At 35.0% G+C, this 23,397-nt stretch overlaps 2 protein-coding genes across 2 annotated transcripts; both read left to right on the top strand.

The window, feature by feature from the left end:
- The first annotated feature begins 1,993 nt into the window (after positions 1 to 1,993).
- LOC113517713 (CD63 antigen-like) lies at positions 1,994 to 12,179 on the top strand. Its single transcript, XM_052900203.1, has 5 exons — positions 1,994 to 2,371; positions 6,835 to 7,023; positions 8,403 to 8,573; positions 10,272 to 10,529; positions 11,361 to 12,179. Exons 1-5 carry the CDS (start codon positions 2,297 to 2,299, stop codon positions 11,541 to 11,543), a joined length of 876 nt encoding a protein of 291 aa, XP_052756163.1. The 5' UTR covers positions 1,994 to 2,296; the 3' UTR covers positions 11,544 to 12,179.
- Positions 12,180 to 13,610: 1,431 nt separating this feature from the next.
- LOC113517514 (23 kDa integral membrane protein-like) lies at positions 13,611 to 23,271 on the top strand. Its single transcript, XM_026902203.3, has 6 exons — positions 13,611 to 13,632; positions 16,503 to 16,651; positions 19,169 to 19,369; positions 20,043 to 20,204; positions 21,098 to 21,352; positions 22,842 to 23,271. The coding sequence occupies exons 1-6, from the start codon at positions 13,626 to 13,628 to the stop codon at positions 23,019 to 23,021; spliced, it is 954 nt and encodes a 317-aa protein (XP_026758004.2). The 5' UTR covers positions 13,611 to 13,625; the 3' UTR covers positions 23,022 to 23,271.
- Positions 23,272 to 23,397: the final 126 nt, after the last annotated feature.

Below are 23,397 nucleotides of genomic sequence, written 5' to 3' on the forward strand. Positions count from 1 at the left end.
TATTTCAACAGTAATGTAATGAACTAGTACCTCAGGCTAAATCGAAATTATTTATTGATTTACTTAAGAATAAATTGCTTACTTCACTCACAGTTTTCCAAGACGTGTAATCATTCACTATAGATTCACGTTACAATACGACATCATAACCTTCAAGAAAAGAGCATATTCCTTTTTAAAAAAGGCTGGCAGCACACCTGCAATGCTTTTGATGTTGTGGGTGATCATGGATGGCGATAGTCACTTACCATCAGGTGAGCCACATGTTCCTTTGCCCCTATGTTGTAAAAAAAAAAGTTGAATGGCGGCGCAGTCGAAGGTACCAGCATTAAGTAGCAACGGCATGTAGGTACATCCATGTGGGTTCCAGTGATAGTAACTGATCCAAGCCTCAGGGTTGGGTCCGAGGTTTATATAAATAGTGGACTACCTAATACATTACAGCGATGATTATTTGTATACTATATAATATACTATGTGTGTGTGCATGTGAGCGTGTGTGAATGTGTGCGTGTGTGCGTGTGCGCGTGTGCGTGTGTGTGCATGTGCATGTTGTGTGCTTGTGCAGTGCGTGCGAGCGCGTGTGTGTGTGTGTGTGTGTGTGTGTGAGAGAGAGTGTGTATCTGTAAATTTACTAACGTTAGTTTTAAGAATATTGGGACTAATAAATATTAAAGGACCAATGATCCCTGTATATAATAAGGTGGCCTATTCTATACAAGGATCACACGGCAAATCTGGTATGTCCTTATTTAAATTATAATGACAAAAATATTTTTTTCTCCCATTGATAGGAGATATCCATTTTGTAGGTGAGATTTCTTTCGAAATTGGTTCAATGTGTTCTTTTTTTTATTGTAGCAATTTATAATCAATCTTACTGTTAAATTATCTTTCGTTTAGTTTTGAAGATTATAAATACTATATAAAAAGTCTTATGCAGTTTCTAATATAAAAATTATGTTATTGTTTAATCTATGTCGAACTGATAACAGTTTTTTTTTTCATTACCTGCACGAATAGAAGACAAAAGTAGAATATTGTCATCTGCATCTGATTTTTTTAATACGTGATAACGGAATGGTGACCCTGCTTGCGCTTTCGGTTTACGCTGGTGGGGCAACCACTGACAGATGATAGGCGAGGATGAAAGCGTACAGTTAAACCATCGTAACGAAACCCACATAAATTAACTGTGATGGTTTCCAGGGGGAACCGCGTGGAGATCTAGGTATATTGCTAGCAATGGAGTTGAATGGAGGCTTTTTCCCATTACAACGAGGGTTGCAGTGGATAAAGAATGACTGAAAACATAATGATAATGTCAATGTATTGGTGATGAGTATAAAGTAATGGTTATCCCCAGGGGGAAAGGGATTGTTAGTAATGGAGACTGAGAATCCTATTGCTAGCAATATACCCAACCAGGTCGACCTCCTCGCGGTTCTCCCTGGAAACTATCATGGTTAATTCCTGGTGAATTCATCATGATGGGCTAACTGGCCTATTTTCATTCTCATCTATCACCCTTCACTGGTGCTCCACCAGCGAAGGGTGACTATTTCACCCAGCAAAAAAAAAATGGTTATCCTCATCTGGTCTAGACATCAGACTAGTGACTATATAATATTGTCTCTCAAAGAATATTCGACATAACGCTTATTGACTGATTCGTCATACTCATTTTATGTTTATTCCGTACCTTTTTTAAATATATTGAAAATTAAATTTTATCTATTGATAGCAGCAAATACAAGGAAGAGCGAATTGTATGACACATATTTACATTAACGATTTATTGGTTTACAATTACCATTCGTTTTTAAATCTTATTATCAGAGTCATAGGATCTCCAATGTTGCCAGTTACACTAGTCGGCAAACGTTAAAATATGACGTACCGCAACATTCAACTACGTAGAACTAGTTAATTGGCTGTACACTGAAAGAAAAATGTTCTATCAACTATGGTTAGTTCACTGGTACAGCGCGAATAGTTATGTTGTTAGTGGTGTTTCCTATGTAAAAAATCGTCCTTCGCACGGTCTAATAGTCTCTAATTGCGCCGAATACTCGCTACAATAGTAGTAGGTAGAGAATTAGTTTGTGTTATACTTACCTGTGTATAAATAGTATCTGTATCAAAAGTGCCAATTTCATAGAATCCCTGATAACTTATCAGGCTGATAAGCGGGACGTTACCTGTAAATACGCTTCTAGATACAGTACGTTATCGAACGTTGTGTGTTCAAGTACTTTTACAGAGGTATTTTTTTTTTACCTAAGCAACCAGTAAAATGACGCACAGAAACAGAGACGTCGGAATGAACTGCATTAAATATATGCTATTGTGTATAACAGCTATTTTCGTGGTAAGTTAATTTTTCAATAGTTACGTTGAAATTAATTGCTTGTCCATCAAGCTTATCAATGCTTTGTGTGTCATAAATTTGTTATGAGATTACCTACTTTATTAGTATGTCGCAAAGGTGGTTGTCATAAAATTTTATACATATATAAGTAATCTTAACAATGTAAAAATTTTATGTCGTAATTAAAATCATGTATATATGAGGTGATGCCTGCGACTTTGTCCGCGTGGTATTTATTATTCCTGTTTAGTATGTATCGGTGTATGTACCTGCCTATTTATTTGGGAATGCTGGACCAAAATTAACAAATGAAGCGTCGTTCTCACTTTTTGCCTTAGGTCAAAACGTTTTTACTTAAGTAGGTTGTGTACTAAGCTGTACAAGTTACTATAGTTTTTAACTATCCCACGGGAACTCTTTAATTGTCCGTGGTTAAAAGTATCTAAAATGTTAATCGAGAATGGAAGGTGCCACCATGCAAAACTTAATTTTAATCGGTTCAACAGTTTCGAATCTTAGCCCGTACAAACAGACAAACAGATAGAAAAACAAAAAATCTAATCTGGATGTGTTCTGTTTTACTTCTAACACCTTCCTGACTCGGTTTTTAGTGTTTTATTCTATGTACAGACATTCGACCTCTACAGTTTTATTATATGTATACATAGATTGTCTACATTGAGCTAATACATAGATATATACCTAGGTAGGTAATGTCTCATATTTTATAATTATTGTTCATTGTAACGTCACAAATTGGAAAGTCAGTTTATAATAACCCGTGCATCTGAAATTAATTCTCAAGGCGATTCAATTGAGCGTGTGACGTCAGTAAATGTCTATATCTATTTAATATGTTGTCGAAACAATATTACCGTTTGTTGCGATATAATGATTATAAAATATGACGCATAATGCCTTCCAGCTCTAAAACAAGGGGCCTGTAGATAGAGAAACAAGTCAAAGAATATTTGAAAACACAGTCTAGAAAAAATCGTTAAAATTTAATTTCGTAGTCTATCGAACCCGGTATCTCACCTATACGAATCGATGTGACTGTTTAACACTGTGCCAATAGGGGAAAGGGGAGGAAGGGGATTGTTGGCAATTAGATTTAGCGGCCTCTTTGTTAACTAACTTTGTCCATCTTCACGTGCTCCTTTCTAAAAACCACCACGGTTAATCCTGGTGGATTCGTCACGATGAGATCAAATTGACCTTACTCCATTCTCTCCAATCATCACTCACTGTATTATTTTTATCCATGTGAAAAGGAGTTTGTTTATTTGTTATTTATAAGCGTTTTAACTGCTGAACTGATTTCTATGAAATTTGGTATACACGTATTATATGGCATGGAGAAAGAGATAGGCTACTATTTTATTTCGCTCAATGAACATATTCAGATCAGGTGGACGAAGTCGTGTGTTAAAGCTAGTTTTATTATAAAATTGGACAACCACATATCAACAACCACACTGTAAACACCCTGCTTGTGCAATACCACAGATAATATAATACTATACTGGGAAATACAAAATATAGAAAATAACATAGAGGCACTCTGTAAATTACCAGGAACAGGCAACACTAAATACAAAGTTATTTATCAGTAGATATGAAAAAAAAAAAAAAAAAACGGTTCGACTATACGAGATAAGAAGTATTGATCAAATTGTACGATGTGATAATTTATCCAACTCTAGTTTGATATACGAATAGATAGCCCAAATTGTAAGTATATATTATGAAAGGCAGGAATGCATATAAAGATAATTTCGAATAGGTACATATAGGCATTTACAATGCACAAGCTACAATGTGAATGCGAACAAACTGGAATATACTCGTACTAATATAGACTCAAATAGAAAGAGAATCAATATAGAAAATATCCTTCATGTTGAATTAGGATATCGCCTATTTGTGTAACTTTTCGCTTTCTATCTTTTTATCAATGCAAAATTTGTTACAGTTGTTTTATCCATTTTGTTGTAAACTTAACTTTTATTTGAAAAAACTAGTAGTGTTTCTTGTCCGTTTCTCTCGGCTGCAATTGTATTCCGAACTAGGCGGTAGTTTAATGAAAAATGACTATTAAAAAATGTTTATTTATTTATAGTAAAATATGATTATAAAAATATTATTAAGTTTACTTGAATAAAATTCTTTATTATTATCAAATTTCATTTAAATCTGTTTGGCTATTTAAACGTGCTTAAGTAACAGACATAAAAATGTCATTAAGAATTTCACATTTATCATTTTATATTGATAGGCTAATGAGTCATTATAATGTAAAATAGTTGTTATATTTAAATCGATTATGACGGATCTTTTTTAAATCGTAAACGTTAAATTTTAAGGTGGATACGAAATGACAATTATCAATAAGTTTCATTACGATTGAATTCACCTTTTGACGGTGCAAAACTGTCTTTATTAATAAAATAATAAACAATCAAATCATTATATCTATCAAATTAATCATGTTTTGAATAAGCATGACGTAAAATTTGCGTCAACAATAATGACATATCCTGAATTTTTGCCGTTTCTTTGATATGATTTTGGATAATTATTAGGTATTATAATATATTTCATTAAGGTTGACAATGAATATTGACGGTCAATACTAGTGATTGTTAGCGTTTTGTGGGACTCTGAACACGTGTTGGTATTACCAATTAACACTTACTTTTCATTTCATTTCTTTACGCCTTAAAAAGATATTTATTTACATTTTGTTTCTTTCCGTGCAAATAAATTGTATTTGTAATCGAAATCGTTTGTATCTTAGTTACGAAGTGTTTGAAATAAAAAAAAAAAAATAACTGAGTTTTGACAATGAAACATGAGTTGGAAAATAACACAATAATTTTAGAGTTCTTACACTAGTACACAGTCGGGTAGGTTCTGGCGTAGAATAGGCCACCTCTTCCTTTCCCGTGGATATTGTAAGACGCTTATGAAAGAGGGATGGGTCCCTCTTAAAACATCACCAAATGCCAAACTGCGATGGCCAACCCGCCTGCCCAGCGTGGCAATTATTGACAAAACCCCATTTATGGGGAAGGCTATATTCAGGAGTGGATTATGGGGTGATACAACAACACTAGTATGATTTATTGAACTGTTAAGTTTGTATTGGAAATTTTTCAGTTTCACTGATTAAATATTCTTATACAGATATTATATATGGAATGTAGTACTATATTTAACTCAGATTTTTTTTTATACCATAAAGGTGGCAAATAAGCATATAGCCCATCTGATGGTAAATGGTCACTGTAGCCTATAGATGCCAGCAACACTAGGGGCGACACGTGCACGTTGCCGACCTAGAAGAAACTCTAATATTTTGAGTAACCCCATACTGTAGTCTTTAGGGAAAACCTTGGCAGCTCATCCATAGCCTGAGCGTTCATGGGAGAAAAGTTCTCTGAAATTGCGCTGTACGTGACCATTTAGGCTCAAGTGTGTGAGAATGAATTTCTGTCGATGGCGAGCGGTGCGATGATAAAAGGTGGCTGTAGGCATTTCAAACAATTCCTCAGGATACAATCAGAATAGATTCATCATCAAAATAGAGAATAAGAGAATAGAATGTATCATTTCATAATATCCTTGACTGTGCAAAATCAATACTAACGAGTACATATACCATAGGTATTGCATCAATTAATTAATACACGTCGACTTTGTGTTGTGAAGTTATTACCACATTTTAATTATAGTTCTAGGCATTATGATCGATATTGGTAAATGCCCTTTTGTTGATATTTGTGGAAGAGACTTTTGTTTAAGTATAAACAAAAGTCTTTTTGACAAATATAAACAAAAGGGCTTTGTATATATATATATATAATTACTATGTAACATATAAATATATCTGTCACTCCTGTTCCCCATTTTACGGTAGACAGAATTAATGGAACGCCAAATGCTTCGATTCAAACAAGCCTCAACACAACTATGTAGCGATACTGCAAAATAAAATAGCGAATGAAATTAGACATAAATTAATGAATGCGTATTTACTTTTTATATAAATTATATTAATTATAGAGATAAAAAAAAATACTAAATAAAACGGTCGTTTGTCGACGAATTGCTGATAGTATTTGATTAATTTTTATTTTAACAAGCAATTATTTTTGCTTATTGCACTTAGATGTCCATTTCTTCAAATTTCACTCGGCATGCATCTCACATGTACACACACACACACACACACACACACACACACACATTACACCAAACAATTATTTTTAATTGATTCAATCATAAATAATTAGCGTAATGGAAATAAAATGAGAGAGAGTAGTTCTTTAAAAAAGGCGTAAATGTCTTCTCAGATATGCCTTTGTGTAGCTTCATTTGCATTTTGGAATAGTGCATTCATCTCCTCTGTTAAATACACCTATAAATTTAACATTTATGATTGCTTGTCGTTTTTTTAGCTAACGTCCGCGCTGATTATATCTGTGGGCACGACGATATACGCCATCTACCACGATGTCTCCTTCTTCCTGGATGACCACTTCTTCTCGCCGGCCATGTTCGTCATCGTCATTGGCATCATTATGCTGTTCGTATCGCTGTTTGGCTGCATCGGTGCATTGAAGGAGAGCACCTGCTTAGTCAACATTGTAAGTACACACTTCATATTTTCTTTTTATTACCAGTAACATTATAAAAAAAAAAAAAAACATTCCCCTAACCGTCATAAACTAAAGGCCTTTAACATTAGTTTTTCCGTACAATTCCTTCCACGCACTATTACATTACGGAATCAACTCCCAATAGTAGTATTCTCGAACAGATATGATATTAAAATATTAAAAATATATATATTACATGTTAAAAGACTGGCAGCATACCTGCAAAAATTGAGTTTTTACGGCTCTTATTTTTTTTTAAGCTAACATCCCATCAGATAAATAGTTGTAAGCGTAGGCTATAGACATAAACAGTACCATAGCCATCACGGAATATACTGTGACACCCATTGAGCATCATGAATGGTGGTAGTCACTTACCATCACGTGAGTCATGTTCATGCAAACATGCACATATTAGTCCCCCTTATTCATAAAAAGTTCAAACCTTTCATAAACCTATTTTAGCTATAGAATTGTTTGTCTCTTTCTCTGTTGCTAAATGATGAGTTTGAATGAATGTGACAAAACAGTGTAATAGTTAAAATAGATTTACAATAAAGGCCTTCTACAAGAAGGCTTCACTTTTATGAATAAGAGTGTAAGTATATTACTGGCATTCTACAAGAAAAATAACTCGAATGATTTCTCAAGAACTTTGACGTAATAGTAGGTAAACATAAAGAATGTGACGTAGCAACCGTCGGATCATCTACCGCAAGGTTAATCCTTCAAAGAGATTATCTTCATTATATTTTAATGCAATAATTACTGGCTTAGCTTATGTGTGTTTTAGTCTAGAAAACTTGACTAAAATAAGTTACATATTATATAGTTATTACATTAAAATATAATGTGTACTTACGAAATATTTAACAATAAAATTATCTTCATTATTCTCATTTAAGATATTTCTCATACATTTATATATATATTTATGGGTGATAATGGAATGGTAATCCTACCCGTGCTATCGGTATACACCAGTGAAAGTTGATAGGTGAGGATGAAGTTGGTCAGTTAGCCCATCGTGACGAATTCAACAAGAATTGTTCATGATGGTTTCCAGGGGGGAACCAAGTGGAGGTCGACCTGATAGGGGATATTGCTAGCAATGGGGCTGCTAACATGCTATTTGCCATTGCTAACAACTCCTTTTCCCCCTACATTTATATACTAAAGTAAGTATACTAGGTGGAGATATATTTTGTTAAAATATTACTACTAATATTACTCCTATAAATAAATGTATACCATATAAGCTGAAATATATTAGAATTCAGTAAATGTAAAGAGGTCCCGTACGATCCCCCGTATTTTATTTTCTGACCATCCTTCTCTTACTTATATTCGCATATTGTTTTTCCTAGTTCGCAGTAATTCTCAGCATCGTACTGATTCTGGAGCTGGCAGCAGCGATCGCTGCGTACAGCCTCCGTGCGCAGATCAGCGAGATGCTTCACGACAAACTAACCCTCACGATGCCGTTCTATTACAACAACATTGAAGTTCAGGACTCATTCGACTTCATCCAGAGCAGGGTAAGTAGAAATATAATAATAATGAGTGCCGTACAATCACAAGAATCGATTAGTCTTCAAGCTGGGATGGCTGTGTTATGTGGATTCAGGCGACGAACATCTGGAGGCAATTATATTAATATTAATTTTGACACTACATTTTTTTTATACAACTCAGAATGGCAAACAAGCTGACAGCCTACCTGATGGAAAGTGGTAACCGTCGCCTATAGACATGAGCAGTACCATGGACATAACAGAGTATACTGTTTCGCCCATGATACCCCCATGCCTTGCCATTCCTGAGGACTCAGGTGTTATTCCTAAGCTGACGGATCACCTGATGGAAATGGTAACCATCGTCTATCTATCATGAACAGCATTATGGACATACATATTTATAATAAATTGTAAATATATGTTTGCCCCTAGTATACCATAACCTGTTATCATTCCTGAAGGCGAAGCTGTTATGCCTCAATACTCAGTAATTTTACTGCTATCTCCCAACTTTGAAACTGGGGAGAAAGGGGTTGTTAATATTATATAGTAATGGGATCGAACAGTTTCATTACTAGCAATGTACCCTATCAGATCGACCTCCATGCGGTTCCCCCTGGAAACCATCGTAGTTATTTCTCACGGAATTATTTACGATGGGCTAACTGACCTGCTTTCACCCTTATCTATCACCTTTCACTGGTGCCCTGCCAGCGTATACTGATAGTGCAGGCGGGGTTACCATTTCATTTTCACTTATTAAAAAAAAACTTTGAAACCGAAACAAAGCCATAAAAACGCAACTGTTTCACGACAGAAACATCTATAGGACAGAGTTATCCATGCAATGACTTGTATCCTTTGGTAAAAAAAAGTCTCTGGTAAGAGAACCCGTGTATAATTATGGATTCAAAAGTTCCTAATTAATTAAACGATCGTAAAACTAGTTTCCTTAAACAAGAGGTAAATAACCTATTGATACACGTTATCGCTATCGCCCGCATGAAATAGAATGAGACAGTACGTTCGACGTTTTATTTTTTTTCATTAGTACGCTAATGAAAACATATTTAGCGATAGAGCGGTCCTCCTTCAAGTAATATTTTACACGCTAATGTTAGCAAAATGAGTTATAGTTATAATATATGAAACCTGTATAGAATACTTAATAATGTATCTTATCAAGTCGACCTCCTCGTGATCCTCTTATGAGAGCATTGTGTCTGTAATTATCCAGGTTGATTCGGTACGATGGTTTTTTTAACGGATAATAATGGAATGGTAACTCCGTCTGCGCTATCGATATACACTGGCGGGGCACCAGTGAGGGATGATAGGTGAGGATGAAGAGGCAGGTCAGTTAGTCCATCGTGACGAATTCAGTGATAAACTAGTTACGATGATTTCTAGGAGGAACCGCGTGGAGGTTGACCTGCTAGGGAATATTGACAGCGATGAGGACTAACTTCCTCATTGATAACAATTCCTTCCCCTTCCCCCCAGTACGGTGGAATAACTCAGTTTAGCCTAACTGCCTATCTATATGTTCACCTATCATTGCTTACTATGGCGTTTATCATTAGCACGGGTGGGTTGGCCATTCATTAGCATTATTTCATTTTCATCCATTAAAAAAATTTTACACATATGTTTATGCAAATGTTAAACTCAATATTATTTGAGTATCACTAATTTCTAAATACCTAAACTGTTGGGCAGATGAACTGTTGCGGTGTGAACAGTTACCTCGACTGGGGCGAGGTGGAACCTCCAACAGGCGTGTCTGGTATCAGCATCGACAACATAACCGTCCCCAATTCCTGCTGCGCCGCATCTCGCATCGAGGTCATTGGAGATATGGAGGTTGATGAGTGCACAAAATTATATGCAAACGGATGCCTGCCCAGAGTCTTCTACTTGGTGTACCAAAGTGCCGGTCTCTTGGGAGCTGGAGCTATGACTATTGCTTTTATCCAGGTAGGTGTTATTGATAACATTTTTAGTATTAATGTAATGATATTTAATAATAATAATAATATAAGCCTTTATTAAAGAAGTAACATAATAAACAATTCAATGTAATTAATATTCAATCAGTAACTGTTCTGTCACCCCTCTCTTGTCCAAAGACAAAGGTCTCCTCCGGAGTCTTCCATTCTATTCTGTTTTTGGCTATCATTGTCCAAAATACTACTGCTTATATATCTGTAACCTATCGTGTAATAATGTAGTGATATTTAAGAATAAAAAAAGTAAAAATGTTTTATGATGTACGAACACAAAAAATAGTTAATCAACTTAGAATTTATTTTCACCTATATTATTGGCAAATAACATCGGCAAAAACTCACTAACCGCTGTGGTTTCTGCCCTTTGTCGCGTAGGATTAAATATAAGAAAGAAGCGCTTAAGAATAGTGTGTTACATTTCCATTAAGACAGCCAGAAACCTTCACATAGCTTAATTGTAAAATTGATATTTGTAAATATAATAAAATTTGCGAACTAAGAAATAAAGATCGAATTGAAGTTTTACCCATTTTCATGTATTTTTATCGGGCAATTGTTCTAGTTGTAACTAATAATAGTTTGGTTTCTAATACATGCTGCCTGTTAGATTTGTAGGTAATAAAATAGATAATTTGTAATATCTACTCGAAATATAATCATAAGCATTTTTTCTGCCCTGCAATTGGGTATAATTTTACAATTTCTATTCTATTTCGTTGATCATGGATTCATTTTTTTTGTTAAAATAATCCTATAGTTAATTAATGTTCAATTAACCTTCATTATATAACATTTTCAGATCATTGGCATCGTGTTCTCCTTCTCGTTGGCCAGATCTATCCGAAGAGCGAAATCTGAACGTCAACGCAGACTCTGGGAGATTCAGGAACGGGTACTAAATAATGAACAGTCCTCGAAGTTGGGTCACGAAAAAATTGTTCCTGTGGTCTACATCCCATTCCATGGACAAACAACTGCATAAAATAGAATATATTAAATATATATTTCATACTAATTTATGGAATGATGTTAGAAATTGATACTGTCAATAAGACAATGTTACCTACTTAAATATAAAAATAAATAGTAAATGAATTTAAAAATAATAAATACAACATGATAAAAAACTAAAAACAAGAACAAAATGTATACGATGGATTTTTATATATGAAAGAAAATGCAATGATTTTTATATAGATATAATAATAATTTTAATGCAAACAAAGTCTTGATTCAAGATGCAATCAGTATTAATTTTCTAGCGATGTATTGTACATTTGTTGAAGGTAACCATAAATTCTGTTAGCTCTAAAATTTTTTTTAATAACTTGATGATTTCAATCTAAAAGCAATAAACACAAGCTACTTGATAATAATTTAGGTGAAAATAGCTACGTTAATTCTATCGAGTTATTCGGCAATAATGTTTGAATATTTGGGTTTGTAAGTACTATTCTTAATTTTTGAAAAAAACTAAATAAGTAGGTAATTTTAAGGGAAAATATCGTTTAACAGTGCAACAAATTTTTGTATGTTTTAAAATTTTAATATCTTTTACTAAAAATAAAGAAACATATTGTAAATATTGGTACAATAAAGTGTTATTTAAAAATAATAATTATGTATATCCATACCAGATCCCTTGCGGGATAAGCAGAGAGTACCTCATATACATCTTTTATTTCATCCACTTTCATAACTGGTCGCATGCATACATATTGGTATTCAAGACTCCTGACTTTTTATTTAGACAGCATAAGATTTATCTATCTAACGACAATATTTCACTCCAGGGTTTCCTCTTTTTAGAATCTTTATACTCGTACATTTCACTTTTACGTGGTATTTATAATATGCAATTTCGTATTTCAACATTCTTTCATCGGATATACTTACAAACTACTTTGCCTTCTCTCATTTTTACAAACAATCTCAGTTAGATTGTAAAAGTTCTCAAAAATATTTAATAATAATTCAAATTCTTTTACGTTTGAAACTTTTATAAAATTAAATAAATGATAAAATAGAGTTTCTATATTATTATGATAAAATAGTATGAAACCAACCTTGTATTTATCCCATACTATTTTATAAGCTTCTAGATCCTTTTATAAAAAAAAAAAATATTAAAATTGGTTCGCAATTGGTGAAACGCATGATACTCGTATACGCAAGGATTTACACTTTTCAAATACATATATCCGAGTACCTTAATCTCTTTGAACTTGGATACTTTTTTAAAAAATATATATATGTAAGGTATTAAATACACACTACGGAAAAAATAAGAAAAGTATTGATAAGGTCAAATAAGGAAAATAAGCTTGTATAAATTTCTAAATCCAATTTTAGAATTGGCATATTATTGAAACAGGTGTTACGTTTATTTATATGAATATGTAGTTTAATCAAATTAAAAATTATTCTTCCATAAATTTCCATGAAAATAATATGTTAGTTCTGATAGTGAATCATTAGGCACAGTGATAAGATAGGCGGCTCAAGATAACACGAATGAATCAATGTCACACCTAAATATTGTTTGACGGTAAAACAGTGAATGAATGTACTTTTTTTATTATAATATCAATATGTTGCTGAAAATGGATGGATGGTGGTTCAGGATCATAGGCGTATTTTGGGGGGATTAGGGGGATAGGGCAATGAATGATTACAATAATGATTATTATATAAAAAGGTATTTTACACAAAAGTCTGCATGGGCAAATTAGTACTTTTGTCCCAATAATAATTTGTCAACTGAACTACCTTCTCCCTCTTATCGGTATCTCCTCTTATGACCGCTTATCACTCACGACAGAAAATACATAAAATTGAAGAAAGTATCTATGTTTTGTTGAAACACCTCACCTATTCAGTAGGATTTTATTATTTGCGATTATATTATAATCGCTGTGTAGTCCCAGTACAGAATTAGCCATCTCTTAGTAGATATCGTCAGAGGCGACTAAGTGATTGAGTGCTGGGTTTTTTTTAGTGCATGATAATGGAATGATAACCCCGCCTGCACTAACGGTATACGCTGGCGGAGCATCAGTGATGGATGATAGGTGAGAATGAAAATGCATGTCAGCCCATCGTGATGAATACGCTTGGTATTCAGCACGGTGGTTTCCAGGGGAGACCACGGGGAGGTCGACCTGGCAGGGTATATTGCTAGCAATGGGACTGGTAGTCCCCATTACTAACAATCCCTCCCCCCTTGAGTGCTGGGTTAGCAGCGTCCTTCTTTAAACATGACCAAAGCCTAACTGTAGTTGCCAATCTGTTTGGAAAGTGCGCTAACTAAAGGCAAAACCACCGAAAAGGGGAAGGCCTATGTTCAACAGTGGACAATTAATGTCTAAAAGTGGAATATATTATAATATTATTCAGGTTAATAACAAATTACTTTTAACATTATTGTTTGTTTTTAATGGGTGATAATGGAATGGTATTTTCACCCCTCCCACGATATTGGTATACACCGGCGGGGCAACAGTGAAGGATGATAGGTGAGTATGAAGCAGGTCAGTTAGCCCATCGTGACGAATTCAACAAGAATTGTTCACGATGGTTTCCAGGGAGAACCACGTGGAGGTCGACCTGATAGGGCATATTGCTAGCAATGTCGAACTCCATTGCTAACAATCCCTTTCCCCCCATTATTGAGTGTTTGGAGTAGGTATTTATATCCAATACATTACAGGTACATATCTTCACTGTGAAGATAAAGGCAAGACAATAGAAGCGACCAAGGCGATTGAAATGAATAGCAAACTAAATACCTACCTATTCGCTTGAATAGATAAAACTGTCATTAAGAGGATAATATACTCATATTATCGTTTATGAACCTTCTATGACCGTAAAAACGAAACAGCATGCTTCTTATTTCGATGCATACCTACTTACGTACGTAATTTGAAAACCATATTGTGGTAAAGAGACTTATTACGTTTTATTATAAATACATAAAATCATTTGACTTTTACTAAAGGCAAGTAAGACTTTATGCCTGTTACACTAATGTATGTACGTACTACCTTTTACCCGCAACTTTGTTCGTGTGATTGGAATGTGTTCAGTAACTGACATGAAAGTAATCTATATCCTTCTCTATCTCATATAGTAGATGTGTACCAAATTTCATAGTTATTGGATCAGCCGTTAAGGTGATAAGAGTTAAGAAACAAACAAGCAAATTTTTATTTATTTTTCTATTTTTATATTTATTTTCACTTTCACATTTATAATATAAGTAAGAATTTAATGTATCTATGACGTTTATCAGCTAAGAATACAGACCAGAGATGATTTTACTCCATAGATAGACTAGGTAAGTATATTAGAAATACAACTTTAACTGGCTTAGTAGGTAAATGGATAAATTTTATTGATTTAGATATCGTACTGATAATCTTTCAATAACGTGCTATAAATAATTATGGAAGGGAAGAAAACATTCTAAATATATATATGTTCTACCTATATGAAGCCGCAGAGCCGTGTTTAGACAAAGTTAACTACATTTCTAGTTTTGGGGGAAAGGGATTGTTAGTAATGGAGACTGAGAATCCCATTGCTAGCAATATACTCAACCAGGTCGACCTCCTCGCGGTTCCCCCTGGAAACTATCGTGGTTAATTCCTGATGAATTCATCGTGATGGGCTAACTGACCTGTTTTCATTCTTATCGATCACCCTTTACTGGTGCTCCGCCAGCGTATCCCGTTAACGAAGGCGGGGTTACCATACCATTTTCACCCATAAAAAAAAAGCTACATTTCTAGTAGGGGCCGCTTAGAGATTGACCTAAGAGAAGATATTACTAGCAATGGGACTAGTTGATTCCATTGTTACCAATTCAATTGTTAAAAATACCTAACATTCAATTTTAAAGTGGTTAAAGTTGAATTTAAGGTATTTTGGGATTAACTTGGAATATTCTTTTTAATGGATGATAACGGTATGAGAGCCCCGGATACATTATGGGTAAGTATGAAATGCTTATCCCGCCTATGCTTTCGGTAAACGCTGGTGGAGCACCAGTGAGAGATGATAGGTAAAGATGAAAGCAGGAAAATTAGCCTATCGTGACAAATTCTACAAGAATTAACCACGATGGTTTCGAGGGGAAATCGCGTGGAGGTCGACTTGATAAGGCACCTATCAATGAGGCTGTTATACTCTTTTACTAACAATTTCTTTCCCCCAGTCCGGATATTTTTTTTTCTTTTTTTTGATGGATGAAAATGACCCCGCCTGTGCTAACGGGATACGCTGGCGGAGCACCAGTGAAGGGTGATCGATGAGAATGAAAACAGGCCAGTTAGCCCATAATGATGAATTCATCAGGAATTAACCATTATAGTTTCCAGGGGGAACCGCGAGGAGGTCGATCTGGTTGGGTATATTGCTAGCAATAGGATTCTCAGTCTCCATTACTAACAATCCCTTTCCCCCCAGTCCGGAAATTAGGTGCCTTTTAGTAATTTTGACAAATCGGGGGGGGGGGGGTGAGAAAATGTTTCTATCTAGTCATCCAGTCTTTCAGGTCGGCTTTTGCGCAGTTTTGTAACCTACAGTGGTTGATTTGTTTTGAATTGGCCCAGATGGGTTAACTGACCTGTCTTCATTCTTATAATTTTATCCAGAATTGGCACCCCGTCATTGTTTTGTACCGCCGGCATAGACGGATGCACCGCAAAAATAACGTCATATATTTTATAAAGAGACACGTAATTTCGTGCGCAAAATGAACCTCGATAATATACCTATCTATCTAATTATACTTTGATGAATAATAATTAAGAATAACAGTGTCTTTATACAGAAAACTCGCTGCGACTGCGGTAAACATTCGTTATCAGATTCATACATTATCTCTTGATAGTGGCCTATTCTAGATAGAAATTTTCAATTATATTATACGTTTCAGAACGTGTTAGGTGCTTGCTACTGATTGTTGTTTACAAAATGACGTCTCCAATACCAAACAGTCGAATAATGAAGTTTACAAAAACGGAAACGGAATATAATATGAAATCTATAAGATTTCTGTTGCTGACCATAACAACGATGTTCATTGTAAGTAATAAAGTATATATATTTATTTTGGGTTTAGTTTGTGTAGGTACTTTGCAAGTTACATTTGAGTACGTCGTTAGCAATTCAGTAACCTTCTATTGCTGGATATAGGTTTTCCTCTATAAGAGCCATATCCTTATAGTTTATTAATTTTATTCAACTTAGAATGACAAACATGCTGACGGCCCACCTGATGGAAAGTGGTAATCGTCGCCTATAGCCACCATAGAGACTTTTTTACCCATGATACCTCTCATGCATTGCCGTTCCTGAGGACTAAGGTGTATGTAAAAGGTTTTATTTTTCTTTTCTTATTTACCTATATATTATTTATCTTACCATTGCTTTTTTTATTATCGTACTTGGTTCCCTCAATTGCCACTTACGACGTCCTGGAGATTAAAATGAGTAATAATACGTTGGTTGTAATTTTTATGGCAGCCTATTCAAAACATTGTATATATACTTTACCTATAATATTTATTTTACATGACGAATATCTACTGGCATAGATAGGGCTACATGTACTGTCCTTAATCTATGCCCGTTGACGTAGATAGAAGAGATTACAAATTAATTTAGCCCTTGTAAATTCATTGACTCATTGATACTATAAAAAAAAAAAATTATACACTTCTGTAAAAAAGCAAAATTCCACCAAGTTTGATAATCACAACTATTAATGCATTATTGATTCGTCTTCAATGTTTCAGTAATATATTTTTCCCTGCTGAATACATCTGTAGTTTGCTATAGGTTCTGACTTCAGAGCTTATACCTATCGTTCAGAGATTATACCTATCGTTTCCCTGAATATATTTAAGGCAGTTGCTCATTTAATTCTACTTCAAGAGTCTTCTCTTAAAGTAGAAATAAATAAGTAACTAAATATAAAAATCTGACTTGATCCTTAGTTAATCCTTCAACTAATTCCTCGCGCAGATGAGTGTTATTCCACTATCATCCATAAAAAACAAATAGGTAGGTGAATTTGAGGATTATCGTTATCATACTATGGCTGAAGGTGGGGGGGGGGGGGAGTAATGGTGGAGATTGTTAATAAAACAAATTACCAGTCCTATTGACAACAATATATCCCGTCAGGTCGACCTTCACGTGGTCCACTCTTAAAAACTGTCGTGGTAAATTGCAGGTATTTAATACAATGGGCTAACTGACCTGCCTTTTCATTCGCACCTTTCATCCATCACTGGTGCTCCGCCAGCGTATAACGTTAGCACAGGCGGGGCTACCATTCTATTATTATCCATTAAAGGCTATGACTGAAGTACACGTATATGTTAACATAGATACTACTTGTTGTTTTCCTCCTGGATTCTAATATAAATAAGTTCGACACAATCATAACAATAGACTGCCCTTCAAGTAAGATTACTATGAATCATGAGAAGCTAGGCGACCAACATCAGGGAACATCATCCGGAATTATATTATATATATTACAGAAAAAAAAATGTTTCTTCAATCGATCCCAACGAGAATTGAATCGGAGACCTTATTTCCATACTGCAGTGTATCTACCACTGCACCATGGTAATGAAAATGCTATCTTCCCAAGGAAATATTCAGATTACCCGTATTATTGTAGTCTTATAATTTTTCAAGAAATGTATTATCTGAAATATACTCGTACATGTGCCTTTGTTAGATTTTAAAATTCTGTATCAGTAGTTGAGCGCTGAAATACTCAGTAATTTAGGCTCCTCTATATGTATGCAGAATCGCAGATACATTTCTACGTATATATTCAAGTACCTACTATCGTGGATAAAAGTTGTATTGATTAGATATATCTAAAATCTTTTGTCCAATAGCATGACAATGTAAATAAATACGAATCTTATACAAAAATATCTTTATGTTAATTCCCTAACGACATTAGCTGAGAACCGAGTGCCAAAGATCTGTATCCTCCTTCCATACTCACATTATATTACATTTCATAACTCGATTTATGCATGTATGATGATTTTTTTATACTACTGAGAATTATAAACAAGCTGACGGCCCACCTGATGGAAAACGGTAACTGTCGTCTATAGACATGAACAATACCAGGGACATAACAGAGTTTACTGTTTCGCCTATAATACTCCCCATGCGTTGCCATTTCTGAAGACTCAGGCGTTATTCCTCTGTACCCTGTAAATTCACGCCATATCCCACCCTTCAAACCGAAACAGCCATGTAGTCTTGACTCCATGCACAGTTGGGAATAAATTTACAGCCGTCACTCGGATGAATTTGGTTCGTGAATTATATTTTTACGTTACCGGAGAAATAGTCGGTTTATTTAAATGATACTTAATGTTGTTAGTTTTGCCCAGATTCAAAAGGTATTTACTATTCGAAATAGTCTGCGTGACTAAAACCTTCTACAAACATGAGTAAACTAACCAAAGACGCAAAAAGGTAACAAACACCCAGTTTCTTATTCATAACATTAGCACAGTATAATAGGAATTTTTAAGGACTTTACTGTTTTTTTTTTTTCAGATCATCGGAGGCCTAATGATAGTGCTCGGTATTTCGGTATATAGTCACTACCACAGCTTCTCTTACTTCTACGAGAGCACAATGAGTGGCAGATTCATCACACCCTCAGTGCTGAGCGTGTTTCTTGGTCTGGTGCTTTTGCTTGTTACATGTTTTGGCTTCTGTGGCAGTTTGAAGCAAAGCACTTGTATGGTTAATTTTGTAAGTAAATTTAGATTTTTATGAGTACAATAATATAGCCTAATTATTGAATTTTAAATTATTTAAATATTTGATAAACTTATGTAGAAATATTAAATAGATGTATTATCCGTATGGCTTTGGCATAAAATGGGCTACTTTTTCCTTTCCCCTAACTATGGTTGTCAACTCGTTTACCAAGTGTGGCAACTACTGGCAAACCCCTCTAAGGGGGAGGCCTATGTACATAAATAGCATATCTTCGCATTGTTTAATGTAAAATCTAAAGTAAATATCCACAGTGTAGACAGTTACTTTGTCTCTACAGTTACTGGAAATATAATGAAAGAAAGTCATATTTTACAGAAAATGTTGAATGTGGAAGAGAGAGGTGAAGGGACGATCTCCTTGGCCGTCCCACATTGGCGTATTTAGGTATATTTTCTAACGAACCGACACCCTTGTAAAAGGCGTATAAATACTCTCAGAATCTCATTTTTGTGATGTTTCGCTTGCATCCTGGGACTGGTACCATTTATTTTTTAGAATTGGCTGTTCGTTAGTCTAAATACCTCTATGCCAAGGAATAAAAGGATGGACTGTACGAAAGTCGATTACGGATGTCTTGGATACCATATAAAAGAAGTGTGACTAATCGTATACTTAATTGCCAATGTTATATTTTTATTTTCAGTACGCACTGTTACTTGGTTTCATCCTATTAATTAAGTTGATCATCGTCATTCTGGCATTCACAATAGATGCAGAGACAATGATGAATTACATATATTTCCCAATAGATTATTATGAAGCCGACATTGAAATTCAAGCTGAAATAAATAGTTTACAAACGACGGTAAGTTATGGAGATAAAGTATTTTCAACTTATTTTGTTGCTATACTTACATAATGCCGTGTGGTTCCCGGTATAGAATGGGCCACCCCTTCCTTTCCCGTGGGTATCATAAAGAGGCGACTGAAAGAACTTAATGGTTAAGGAATAGGCAGCAGCGTCCCTCTTAAAACATCACCATGAACCTAACTGCGGTTGACAACCCGCCTGCCATGCGTGGCAATTACTAGCAAAACCCCCTTATGGGAGAGGCTTATATTCAGCAATAGACAACTAATATGATACCTTTACAATAATAAGCGCTTCATAATCACACCAACTTAACAGTCGAAAGATAGGCAGTAGCGTCCTTCTTAAAATATCTATAAGTCTAAATACGATTGCCAACACACCTGCCCAGCATGGAAACTGCTGGCAATCTCTCCTTATGGGGGAAGCCTGTGTTCAGCAGCGAACAGTTAACGGCTGTTATGATGATGAATCACACCTATTGCCTATTCCTCAAGTGTTACATTGTCTAGTGTCTTATAAGACATCCTGTGTTAAATAACGCACATTAGCGTATTCAATATTATTTTTCCTAAAAAAAATCTCTGAAAAGGGGGCTTGGTCCGTTAAAAAAGACATATTACTTAGATATGTCTTTTGCACTTAGTTAAAACTCCACTTGCAACCTGGGATGGGCACAAGACAATTTTGCGGTGGGCACGACTTTCCATCTCTGGCAACAAATCAGTTGTAGCACAAACCAAAACACCAAGACCCGAGCTAATGCAAAAGAGTTCATTTCCTGTATTGGCCTGATTGGGAGTCGAATCCGGACCTTTTTTTATGTACAAAAAATGCTCTTATCACAAATATGGCACATTATATTAATGTGATAAATTTTTTTTTAGCTAAACTGTTGCGGTAGCAGTTCTTACCTTGATTACGCTGGTATGGAACTATCTGGTAACGAAACGGTTATGTACAAAAGTAGTACTGAAAACGAAATCATCTTCATGGATATTCCAAAAAGTTGTTGTATTATTGCGGACGGTAACATGTGTTTGAGGGTGCGATCGATAGGCTGCAAGAGGGCGCTGATCGGTGCTTTGGTACAGAACGCCAGCGTGCTGGGTGTTTTGGGTGTCTCAGTAATGTTCATAATGGTATGTTTATTTTTATGAATGCAAATATGGAATTGTAGTCTTGCTTGTGGTATAGTAGTTACGCTGGTGTGTGCCAGTGAGGGATAAGTGAGGACGAAGTTAGGTCAGTTGGTCCATCGGGGTGAATTCACCAAGAATAAATGCACAGTTTCCAAGGAGAATTACGTAAAGACCAGCTTAAAAGAACATATATTAATTACTTCAATACGCTAAAATCTTCTCTTACACAGACCAATAGAAACAAATGGTAATAAGTACTGCCTTTTAGCCATGTAGGTTCTGGCATAGAATGGGCCACCTCTTTCTTTTCCGTAGGTATCGTAAGAGGCGAAGGGACGGGCAGCAGCGTTCCTCTTAAAACATCACCAAAAATCAAATCAAACTGCGGTTGCCAATCCGCTTGCCAAGCGTGGTAACTACTGGCAATATTCTTTATGGGGAAGGCTATGTTCAGCATTGGACAGTAACAACTGATACAACAACAATTGCCTTTTACTTAACGGCTAGGTTAATGTAGTAAAATCCCATTCGTGTTTCAACCGTAAAGCAGTTGTGTTTGCATGGCTGTGTTTCGGTTTGAAGGGTGGAATATGGTGTAAATTTACAGGGTACGGAGGAATAACACCTGAGTCCTCAGGAAGTGCAACGCATGGGGGGTATAAGGGGCGAAACAGTATACTCTGTTATGTCCATGGTACTGCTCATGTCTATAGGCGACGGTTACCACTTTCCGTCAGGTAGGCCGTCAGTTTGTTTGCCATTCTAAGTTGTATAAAAAAAAGTTTATTGATATTAAACCAGACGGGGTTTCTAATTGTCTTACTGATAATATAATAAAACTGTATCAAGATGACGTCTGTACATGGGAGATAATTAAGAAAAATTGATATGACGGGATTTAATAAGATCAATAACAGTCAATACAAATTTTAGAAATTTTGTCTGTCTGTTCGTATATTTGTTTCGGCATCACGCAAAGATTACTGCGCCTAATTGGATACGATTTTCACAGTTATGTTCTTGAAGGTCGAATTTAAAATGTGGTATATATTTTATTTTGATATGCCATTAGAAATAGACTATCTAATTGGTTTTTCTACTTTAGAAATCCACATAGCTAACGTACTACGTTTATAATGTAAGGAAAATTTACGTAATAAATTTCCACGTGGTCCCGGCATAAAATGGGCCACCCTGTCAAACGTGGTAACTACTGGCAAAATCCTCCCTTATGGAGGCGTCCCATCAGCAGTGGACAGTTGATGGTCTTGTTAATTCTTTTTTAAATACAATTTTTTTAAAGAACTTAGAATCGAAATATAGCTGAATCAATTAAGCTCTATTGCACTTTATTTAGGGCTAAAAATTTACACGTAATATCTTGCATGTAAGACACGAAGTAGCAGTATTTATTACATTAATTCATATCTATAGACATTATGTAACGGGAAATATCTAATTAACTGTCAAATTGTGTTTATATTTGCAGTTACTTGGAATAGTGTTTGCGTTGCTGTTGGCACGGTCCATTAGAAAATACAAAAGTGAGAAAATCATGTTACAGTGGAAAATAAGGGAGCAAATAATTATGGCTCGCGAGAAAGAACTCCAGAAGACAGATGACAACCAAACTATGTATATCACTGCACCGGAGTCTAGTGTGGCTTAATGTTTTAACTAATTTTAGTTCTTTTTAAGTAGAATTCCGTCTATAAATCCTCTCTACGTGTCACAGCTGTTACAAAGTTGAGGTACTGTGTAACTTTTTTATGAGGGGATCTCAAAACAATGTTACATACGAAGATATATAGAACAAATGTCGTCTTGTAATTATATTGTGATATCAATGTATTGTACTATTATGATTTATCATAATTAAAAGAGAATATATATTGTTAAATATATTTCATTGCTCTTCATTATTGTATCTATTTTACCCCCACTTATTAATATATGTATCTATGTATCAACTCATACAAAAAATGTGGCAAGTAATGAATCCACAGCTTAGTTTGTATGACTAGGATATGTTATTACCGGATATT

This window comes from Galleria mellonella, unplaced genomic scaffold (genome assembly GCF_026898425.1).
Source record: "Galleria mellonella isolate WM207_F2 unplaced genomic scaffold, CSIRO_AGI_GalMel_v1 utg103, whole genome shotgun sequence".
NCBI lineage: Eukaryota > Metazoa > Arthropoda > Insecta > Lepidoptera > Pyralidae > Galleria > Galleria mellonella.

What these genes read in the sequence shown, in the direction of transcription:
- LOC113517713 (XM_052900203.1), top strand. Translation starts at nt 2,297, where the DNA reads ATGACGCACAGAAACAGAGACGTCGGAATGAACTGCATTAAATATATG. An exon ending in GTATAACAGCTATTTTCGTG is followed by an intron (nt 2,372 to 6,834) that starts GTAAGTTAATTT and finishes TCGTTTTTTTAG; the next exon opens with CTAACGTCCGCGCTGATTAT. An exon ending in GCACCTGCTTAGTCAACATT is followed by an intron (nt 7,024 to 8,402) that starts GTAAGTACACAC and finishes TGTTTTTCCTAG; the next exon opens with TTCGCAGTAATTCTCAGCAT.
- LOC113517514 (XM_026902203.3), top strand. An exon ending in GCACTTGTATGGTTAATTTT is followed by an intron (nt 19,370 to 20,042) that starts GTAAGTAAATTT and finishes TTTTATTTTCAG; the next exon opens with TACGCACTGTTACTTGGTTT. An exon ending in TCTCAGTAATGTTCATAATG is followed by an intron (nt 21,353 to 22,841) that starts GTATGTTTATTT and finishes TTATATTTGCAG; the next exon opens with TTACTTGGAATAGTGTTTGC.